We start from the raw sequence: 9,859 nt of genomic DNA on the forward strand, positions 1-9,859 counted from the left end.
CTCACAGGGACACACATGGATGGTCCATTCGCTTTATTGGGTGTGTGTAGTGTTGTCATGACATCTGCTAAGGAACTGGGGGGCACGTTTGACACTCATGAGGTCAGAACAGGTCCGGTCGGCGGGGGGGTTCCCAGGGTGGTGAATACCCACAGCACACCCCCCCACCAAAAGAGAAAATGGGGAGAGGAGCCTGGCAGGCCAGACTCTGACCCCCATGGTCCACACAGGGAAACCCCCAACAGTGGCCTCGGCCCACCGCGGCAGAGCCGAGGCGCTGGCAGGCCTGGCCACCTCCCATTGCCCGATCAGCCTGCTTTAGGGTGTCATCTGGCCCCTCTTCACAACTGACAACTGTGGATGGGGGTGAATTTAAAAAAAAGGCGGGGGGGCGGTTCAGGAGGGTGAGCGGTGAGTTCACGGGGCCACGAGACACCACGGCTGAGTGGGGAAAGGGCTATATGTACAGGATGGGCAGGGCTTGGGGTGGGCAGGGGAGCCTGGGCCCCTGGGGGACATCTTCAATAAATAAATAAATAGCTACAATAATAAATAAGGGTGACGGGCTAAGTCAGGAGCAGGGGTCTTGTGCCTGTGGCTGGTAGGGGCCGGGTCAGGCCCGGGTAGTTGGGGGAAGGTGGGGAAGACAGGGAAGAAGGGAAAGGGGGTGGGGTGGCTCTCAGCAGGCGCAGTCCTGGTGCGGTGGCACCTGCTGGTCACTGAGCTGTGGGCCCTGCTTGGCGCCTGTGACCGCAGGGTCCGCCGTGTCCAACGACTCGGACATCTTCTCGCAGATGACATCCACCAGGCGCTCAAAGGTCTGCTTGACGTTAATGTTGTCCTTGGCGCTTGCCTCAAAGAACTCGAACCCTGTGGTCAGAGAAGGCAGGGATGAGGACCCTGGCCACGCCCTATGCCAACTCCCAGAGATGCTTCTCTGAGGAAAGGGAACACCTGGAGATTCCCAGTGCCAAGCAACTTATTGAAGGTACTGACAAATCCCGCAGAGAAGCAACATGGAACTGGGTCAGCTTTGCATTTCCTGCTTTTTTTTTTTTTTTTTTTTTTTGAGACAGGGCCTTGCTCTGCTGCCCAGGATGGAGTATGGTGGCGTGATCATAGCTCACTGCAGTCTCGACCTCCTGGGCTCAAGTGATCCTCCACCCCCACCTCTCAAATTGCTGGGATTATAGGTGTGAGCCAGCGCACCTGGCCTCCTGCCCTTCCTTCCTAAAATTGTGTCTCGTTGTCCTTAGGGACCTGGCAAGACATGCCTGCAGCGTCCAGCCCAGCCCCATGCACTGGCCCTGGAAGGCTCTGACACTCAAATCCAGCTGTGACCTCCCCCTGCTCACACACCCTCTGTGACTCCCTATTGCCCTCCAAAGAGTCCCAGCCTCTCAGCACATGGTTGAGGCCCTCTATGATCGGCCACATTTCCTCCAGCTGACCCTCATGTTCCAGTCTTGTGAAATTATTACCAAAACACACAGGATCTTTCTCACTGCAAGCCTTTGCCCAAGCTGTTTCCTCTGCCTGAAAGACCCTTCTTCACTACCCACCACTCCAGGAAGCCTGGCTCCTCTCATGTGCTCCTCCCATCCAGGTCCCTCCCTCTACCTCAGGGGTCCCTCGAGGCACCCCTAGATGCCTCTTGAGCCCAGCAACACCCAACAAAGCGTTGGACGGTGAGTGTCAGAATAAATCCCTAAACTTTCTGCATGGCGAACTCCTACACATCCCTCAGGATCCAACTCAAATGGCTCCTGGATGAAGGCTAGTTTGCAGAAAGTGTGAATTACCTGGCTTTAGCTGTAAGACCTTGGGTGTGTGCCCTCCCCTCTCTTAGTGTCCTTTTTCTAGACTTGTGGGTCTCCAGCCCAGCTGGGCACTCACCAAGGTGGTCAGCTAGCTGCCGGCCACGTTCTGATGACACCACCCGCTCATCCTCCATGTCACACTTGTTTCCTACCAGCAGCACCTGGGCATTGTCCCATGAGTAGGTCTTGATCTGGGTGGACCTATAGGAGGCACCAATGGGGGCAGGTCAGGGCTTGGAGGATCCCAGCTCCACCCTGACGGGCTGATGTGGAGCCTGTGTCCTTGTCCGAGGAAGAAAGACCCAGAAGCTTGCCCCTCCATCCTCCCCACCATCCTTTCCCCCAATGTGCCCCTCTTTCACCCCACTCCAGCCCCCGACTGACCCATTATTGTTTCTGTGTTTTGGGGTTTTTTTTGAGATAGAGTCTTGGTCTGTTGCCCAGGCTGGAGTATCTGCCTGCCTTCACTTCTCAAAGTGCTGGAATTACAGGCATGAGCCACCCAGCCCAGAAATTTTCTTTTTTTTGAGATAGAGTCTTGCTCTGTCGCCCAGGCTGGAGTGCAGTGGCGCGATCTAGGCTCACTGCAATCTCTGCCTCCCAGGTTGAAGTGATTCTCCTGCCTCAGCCTCCTAAGTAGCTGGGACTATAGGCATGAGCCACCATGCCTGGGTAATTTTTTGTGCTTTTAGTAGAGACAGGGTTTCACTATGTTGGCCACGATGGACTCGAACTCCTGAGCTCAAGATCTACCCACCTCGGCCTCCCAAGGTGCTGGGATTATAGGCATGAGCCACTGTGCCCAACCCAGAAATTTTTTTTTAAAGTTATTACTTCTGAGCAGAAAATTGAAATGTTTGCAATCTCTAACCTATGCCCACTCTCCTTTTTTTTTTTTTTTTGAGACAGAGTTTTGCTCTTGTTGCCCAGGCTGGAGTGCAATGGCACAATCTTGGCTCACTGCAACCTCCACCTCCCGGGTTCGAGCGATTCTCCTGCCTCAGGCTCCCAAGTAGCTGGGATTACAGGTGTGCACCACCACGTCTGGCTAATTTTTGCATTCTTAGTAGAGATGGGGTTTCTCCATCTTGGTCAGGCTGGTCTCGAACTCCTGACCTTAGGTGATCCACCTGCCTCAGCCTCCCAAAGTGCTGGGATTATAGGTGTGAGCCACCGTGCCCGGCCATGCCAACTCTCCTTATAGTCTCTATATTCTCCACCCTACACTTGCAGATATTTGTTTCTATACGGTTATAGTTTTACTTTTCCATCTGAAATCCTTCTCTGACCCCTACGTTTTATTTATTATTTTTTGAAGAAAGTTTGGCTCAGAGACAGTGGCCCCAGAATGAGTGTGGAAGGCCAGAAGCGATGGCTTACGCCTGTAATCCCAGCACTTTGGGAGGCCAAGGTGGACAGATCACTTGAGCCAAGGAGTTCAAGACCAGCCTGGGCAACATAAGGAAACCCCATCTCAACTAAAAATACAAAAAAAATTAGCCGGTGTGGTGGTATATGCCTGTAGTCCCAGCTACTTGGGAGGCTGAGGCAGGAGGATCACTTGAGCCCAGGAGGTCGAGGCTGCAGTGAGCCCTGATCGTGCCACTGCACTCCAGCCTGGGTGGCAGAATAAAACCCTCTCTCAAAGAAAAGAAAAAAAAAAGAGCAAGTGGGGTACACTCACCAGTCCTGCACTGCATTGAAGGATTCCTCGTTGGTGATGTCATACATGAGGATGAAGCCCATAGCGCCCCGGTAGTATGCGGTGGTGATGGTCCGGTACCGCTCTTGCCCTGCTGTGTCCTAGGGAGGAAGAGATGAAGGTCAGAGAGGACCCGCACATAAGGCCCTCGAAGAGGAAATGAGCTCTGATATCATCCAGTTCAGCCCCCTGGGAGAAGCAGGAGCTTGCCCAGGGGCACAAAGTGTCAGGAAGAGCAGGTTGGGTCACCAGTGCTCAGAATATATGAGTGCTCCATTATTCCACAGAGTCATTCACCAAACGTACTGTGCCAGGTGCTGTGGCTCACACCTGTAATCCCAGCACTATGGGAGGCTGAGGTGGGCAGATGGCTTGAACCCAGGAGTTCCAGACCAGCCTGAGCAACATAGCAAGACCCCATCTCTACAAAAAGTACAAAAATTAACAGGGTGTGGTGGCTCACACCTGTAGTCCCAACTACTCAGGAGGCTCAGGTGAGAGGGTTGCTTGAGCCCAGGAGGCAGAGGTTGCAGTGAGGTGAGATCGCGCCACTGCAGTTCAGCCTGGGTGACAGAGTGAAACCCTGTCTCAAAAAACAAACGGGGGGTCGGGTGTGGTGGTGGCTCACACCTGTAATCCCAGCACTTTGGGAGGCCAAGGCAGGTGGATCACCTGAGGTCAGGAGTTCGAGACCAGCCTGGCCAACATGGTGAAACTCTGTCTCTACTAAAAATACAAAAATTAGCTCGGCGTGGTGGCATGCACCTGTAATCCCAGCTACTCAGGAGGCTGAGGCAGGAGAATCGCTTGAACTCAGGAGGCAGAGGTTGCAGTGAGCCGAGATCGCGCCATTGCACTCCACCCTGGGTGACAAGAGCGAGACTCCGTCTCAAAACAATAACAACAACAAAAAGAAAAAAGAAAGAAAGAAAAAAAAACAGAGGCCAGGCGTGGTGGCTCATGCTTGTAATCCCAGCACCTTGGGAGGCCAAGACAGGTGGATCACTTGTGGTCAGGAGTTCAAGACTAGCCTGGCCAACATGGCGAAACCCTGTCTCTACTAAAAATACAAAAAAAAATTAGCTGGGCGTGGTGGTGAGCCCCTGTAATCCCAGCTACTCAGGAGGCTGAGGCAGGAGAATCGCTTGAACCCGGGAGGCAGAGGTTTCAGTGAGCCAAGATTGCGCTACTGGACTCCAGCCTGGGTGACAGAGCAAAAACTCTGTCTCAAAAAACAAACAAAGAAATAAACAAACATGGACTGGGCACTGATCTTTTCCACACCCTGAACTGGACACTGGGGACACAGTTGTTAACAAGATGGGCACTTCCCTTGCTAAATGACACTCAGTGTGGGAAATAGAAAATAACGGTATAAATGTATCCTATATTGGAGAGTGACAAGGACCAAGGAGAAAAATCAAGCCAGATGAAGATGGAGAGAATTTAACTGTAGGTTTAAAAACTAAAGGAAGCTGACACTTGCCTGTACTCCCAGCTACTTGGGAAGCTGAGGCGGGAGGATTGCTTGAGCCCAGGAGTTCAAATCCAGCCTGGGCAACAGAGTGAGACTCTGTCTCTTAAAACTAACAAGGCCAGGTGGGGTGGCTCATGCCTGTAATCTTAGCACTTTGAGAGGCTGAGGTGGGAGGATCGCTTGAGCCCAGGAGTTCAAGACCAGCCTGGCAGACATAGCCAGACCCTGTCTCTACAAAAAAGAAAAAAATCAGCAGGCGTGGTGGTAGGAGCCCATGGTCCTAGCTACTCAGGAGGCTCAGGTAGAAGAATGGTTTGAGCCTGGGAAGTCGAGGCTGCAGAGAGCCATGATCACGCAACTGCATTCCAGCCTAGGTGACAGAGCAAGACCACCCTGTCTCAAAAAACAAACAAAAAAAGAGAATGGGGACCAAGATCCAGCTGAAACCTCATACATGGAAGAACTTGAAGATGGGGAAACTGAGGGACCAGGATTAGGTGCTTATGGGAGAATACAGATGCTGTTTCTGCCCCTGGTACACAGTGGGCACCTGATAAATGCCCAGTGTGTAAGTGAATGACTCCAGTCAGGAAAGAGATAGACGAGGTTGGGGCTGCTTTTCCAAGTACGGGAATCCAACCGAGCCGGGCCGGAGCCCTCCAGCTGGGACCCACCCAGATCTGCAGCTTGATCCTCTTGTCGTTGCGATAGATGGTCTTGACCTTGAAGTCGATGCCCACGGTGCTGACGAAGGCAGGCGTGAACGAGTCGTCAGCATAGCGGAAGAGGAATGACGTCTTGCCCACGCTGCTGTTGCCGATGATGAGAATCTTGAACATGTAGTCGAAGTTCTGATCCGAGGACTCCTTCTGCCCATAGCGCGAGTCTGTGGCGGATGCCATCTGGGGATACCAGGTGTAGCAGAGCCGTGAGCGCGGCTCTCTCCATCCTCATGTGCCCAAGCCCAGGCAGAAGATGGCAAGGGCTCCAGAAAACGGCCGGTGTATGGAGGACACCCTTATCCCATCAGGAGCCCCAGTATTAATCGGTGGTGCCCCCAGCAGAGGGCAGCCTGTGACCTTGAAATCCTGGGCGTTTCAGAGGAGGGGCTCAGAGGGTCGCCGATGGGGACACCCCAGCAGCCCCCTCCAAGGGGCAGGTGCCCAGGTGGGGCTGTAACCCTAAACCCAGGGCTGAGCCCGGAGGGGGTGACTGCGGCTGGCTCCGCCCCCCATCAATCTTCCATGGTCCTCAGAACCCGGCCGCGCGGCCCCACGTGCACCGCGTGCATGGTCCCTCGAGGACGCGCATCTGCAGCCCCCGCTCCCCGCAAACCTCCAGGCCGGAGAGCTCCAGCCAAGGCCGCTGCATCACATGATACAGGCGGGGCATGCACACGCTCACGTGCACACAGCCTCAAACACGCTCATCCGTACATACAGGAGTGTGTGAACGCACTGAGGTGCACAGGACAAAGACACAGACACCTGTTTGCACACCGACTCGCCTATAGAAATGTGCAAACCACCCGTGCGCACAGGCCCCTCCACCCATGCAGGCGTGTGCACATCACCCACACGGACACGGATCCCCGTGCTTGTATGCACGGGCCATACCTGCACAGGCGGTCCACACGTCCTTCTCCACGCGCGTGCAACGCGCACACACTTAGGCCCAGACCCCCACGGCGTCACACGAGCATATCCAGGTACACAAGCAAGGGTGCACACAGACCCGCTGACACAGGCAGGCGCGCACACGCGTGTGCACACCATGCGCACGCGCACGCAAAAGCCTCCCGCGCGCACAGCTTCCCGCAAGGAGCTCGGCTCCCCTCCCCCTCCGCCGCAGAGGAGGGGGGTTGGGGGGGTTAGTGGTGAGGATCAGGCAGGAGTGGGGCGCCCGGGCCCTACCCATTCCCAGCCTCGCGACCGCCGCATCCTTCCCCCCATTCAACCCTAGTCAACCTCGTCCCCCACCTCCATCAGCCCATCAGTCAAATGAAGGTTATGCAGGTGCTCGGAGCCTGAGCACACCCGGCTGCCCAGGAGCTCACCTTGCCCTGCACCGATGCAACGGCGACCCTAGCGGCGGTGACTTTTTTGGCGGTGGCGGTGACAGGACCCCGGTGCGTTGATGTGGGGCTGCGCGGCGGCGGCGGCAGCAGCGGCTCAGGCCCCTGCAGTCCTCCGTGACGTCCTGCAAAGGGAGGGGCGGAGCCTCACATGTAGATAAGCCGTGACGCCATCCGGAGGCGGAGCCGCGCGTAGAGATGTGGCCCATTGACGCATGCAGAACCAGATGGGGCAGGGCTCCTGAGCAGATTGACGTGCAAATGGGGCGGGGCCTAGCGTTTGCATCCTGTAGGGGCGGGAGCGGCGCGGGGGCCGACTCCGCCTCTCGTCCGCCTCCTGTCCGCCTCGGAGAGGCGGGGCCCCTCAGCGTTCTCTCACTGGCTTAAGCCCTCGAGCGACGGGCGGAGTAGCCAATCAGCGATTGTCTACCCCCTCCTCTTGTCCAATGGTGGCATCTGGGAGATTGAAGGGCCGAGAGGCTGAGGCCTTGGCTGAGCCCCGGTCTTCGAGGGGCGGTTCCCTTACCCGCCCGCACCCACCCCAGGTAGGGGACTCTTGAGGCCACCGTCTAGTCCAAGGTGCTGTGACCCCTGTTAAATGCCCCTGACTCCCAATTGCAGAAAAGAAAAATCGGGGCCCAAGAGATGTTTTATGCCCTCACATATATGGGGTTGAAAATAAATACAAAAGAATAAACAGGGGTCAAGAGGGACCCCTGTCCCATTCCCGAGGCGTAAGACCCCCCCCCCCACTGAGGGAGGGGCTAGTAAAGACTCCACCTCTCCCCCGTTTCTGAGGTTTGAAAAGAAAGAAGTAGAGGTCAAGAGAGCCTCCCCTCCCCACGATTCCCAGAAAAGGAGGAAGGGGCTGATGGACTCTCTGGGAACTCCCTCCCCTCCCTGCGCCCCGTCATCAAGAGGAAAATTCGAAGAAAAGGTTTAGCAGGGACAGAGAAGCGACCTGTCCCGGAAACCCCTTAAAGCCTGCGGTAAATGCCCCGGGAAACAGGGAGGGCACGAGCCGAAGCCTCCAGCTCTTCAAAGCTCGGATTCAAAGACCCGGGGGCTGGGAGACCCCCTCCCTCCATCCTGGGAAAGCAAAACTCAGAGAATGGAGCCTTTTGGGAGCTAAGATGGTCCATCTTTTATTCCTCCAAATCTTCAGGGAAGGAAGTCAGAATTTGGGGAGGGGGGAGGAGCCCGAAACCCCAGCCCCCACTTTGGGTCTCCTGCTCCCCCTACTCCAGCTTTCAAACCCTCCAGGGGTGTGTGGCCCCCAGGAGAGTCCTGATCCCCTAGATTCTCCCCCCACCCCTCCCAGTAGGCGGGGCTGGAGCGTGTGTGTGTGGCGGGGGGTGACTCGTCCTGTTTATAAAAAGCTCGCCAGCTGCGGAGGCGCCGAGAGACCAGAATAACTTAGCGCCTCGAGGCCCAGCCGCCGCCAACCCCGTCCCTAGCCCGCCCCCAGTGCCCTGGGAGTACTGGGACGCCCACCCCCAAGTCCCCGCACCGTTTACATTTGGGAAATTTATTTTTTCTTTTTAGGGTAACATGTTTGCTCCCTCCTCCCCCACTTGGACTATAAAAGTATCACCAATCCACTGCAGAGAAATTGGGAAAATTCAGAAAAACAAAAAATAAAAAGAAATCCACCTCCCATTCTCCCTGCCCTCCGCGCCCACGCGGTAGTCCGTGCTCTGTGGGGGGCTCCAGGGCAGCTGGTCCAGGCCCTGGCCTGCCGCCCCCTTGGAGGGGAGGAGGTTTTTCGGTTGCTCAGCTCCCTGATCGCCCAAAGGCACGCTTCCTACATGGGTGGCTCTCTCGGAAATACCTCCTGTCTTTTTTCCCCAGGAAGAGAAAAGTGAGCCACGAGAATGTGCGGAAGCTTCCGTCACTGACTTAGTATTTTAAAGTAAAAATAGCCGGGTGCGGAGGTTTACGCCTGTAATCCCACCACTTTGGGAGACCAAGGCGGGAGGATCGCTTGAGCCCAGGAATTGGAAACCAGCCTGAGTAACATAGGGAGGCCCCATCTCTACAAAAAATTTAAAAATTAGCTGGATGTGGTGTCGCGTGCTTGTGGACCCAACTACTCCCGAGGCTGAAGTAGGAGGATCACTTGAGCTCAGGGGGTCGAGGCTGTAGGAAACCGTATCGCGCTGCACTCCAGCCTGGACGACAGAGTGAGACGCTGTCTCAAAAAATTAATTACTTAATTTAAATTTAAAAAGAATGCAAGCCCTTGATTGTCCAGAGCAGCATTGGGCTCTGGAATTAGAAATGGTTGAGCTGGGGGAGGGGCTGCGGGCTTGGGGCATTTTCTTTGTGGCAGGGGAGACAGAGCTGGTGGGAGAACGGGCTAGGCTTCCAGGCCGGCCCCACTCAGAGGAAAGTCCAGAGGCTTCCCCGCAGCCCTACCCTATCGTCTACACTAGACAAATAAAAATAAAAATGTGGCCAGGTGCGGTGGTTTATGCCTGTAATACCAGCACTTTGGGAGGCCGAGTCAGGAGGATCACTCCTTGACCTTGAGGTCAGGAGTTCGAGACCAGCCTGGCCAACATGGTGAAAACCCATCTCTGCTAAAAATACAAAAATTAGCCTGGTGTGGTGGTGCCTGTCCCGGGAGGCTGCTCAGGAGGCTCAGGCATGAGAATCGCATGAACCAGGGAGGCGGAGGTTGCAGTGAGCTGAGATCACCGGCACCACTGCACGCCAGCCTAGGTGATAGAGGGAGACTCTGTCTCAAGAAAAAAAAAAAAAAAAAAAGTATCCCAGATACGGGT

The 9,859-nt window shown here is 55.4% G+C and overlaps 1 protein-coding gene across 2 annotated transcripts; it reads right to left on the bottom strand.

The window, feature by feature from the left end:
• Window positions 1–18: 18 nt before the first annotated feature.
• Window positions 19–9,106, bottom strand: RAB3A (RAB3A, member RAS oncogene family). 2 transcript variants are annotated; one of them, XM_004060292.5, is made up of 5 exons: window positions 7,056–9,106; window positions 5,674–5,901; window positions 3,505–3,623; window positions 1,897–2,021; window positions 19–870 (listed from the first exon to the last, which is right to left on the bottom strand). In XM_004060292.5, exons 2-5 carry the CDS (start codon window positions 5,899–5,901, stop codon window positions 680–682), a joined length of 663 nt encoding a protein of 220 aa, XP_004060340.1. In that variant the 5' UTR covers window positions 7,056–9,106; the 3' UTR covers window positions 19–679. The 2 variants fall into 2 exon arrangements, with proteins under 2 accessions (XP_004060340.1, XP_055228140.2); XM_055372165.2 differs by lacking the exon at window positions 7,056–9,106 and adding an exon at window positions 6,616–6,718.
• Between the last annotated feature and the right edge of the window lie 753 nt (window positions 9,107–9,859).

The sequence above is a fragment of the Gorilla gorilla genome, chromosome 20 (assembly GCF_029281585.2).
Source record: "Gorilla gorilla gorilla isolate KB3781 chromosome 20, NHGRI_mGorGor1-v2.1_pri, whole genome shotgun sequence".
Taxonomy (NCBI): domain Eukaryota; kingdom Metazoa; phylum Chordata; class Mammalia; order Primates; family Hominidae; genus Gorilla; species Gorilla gorilla.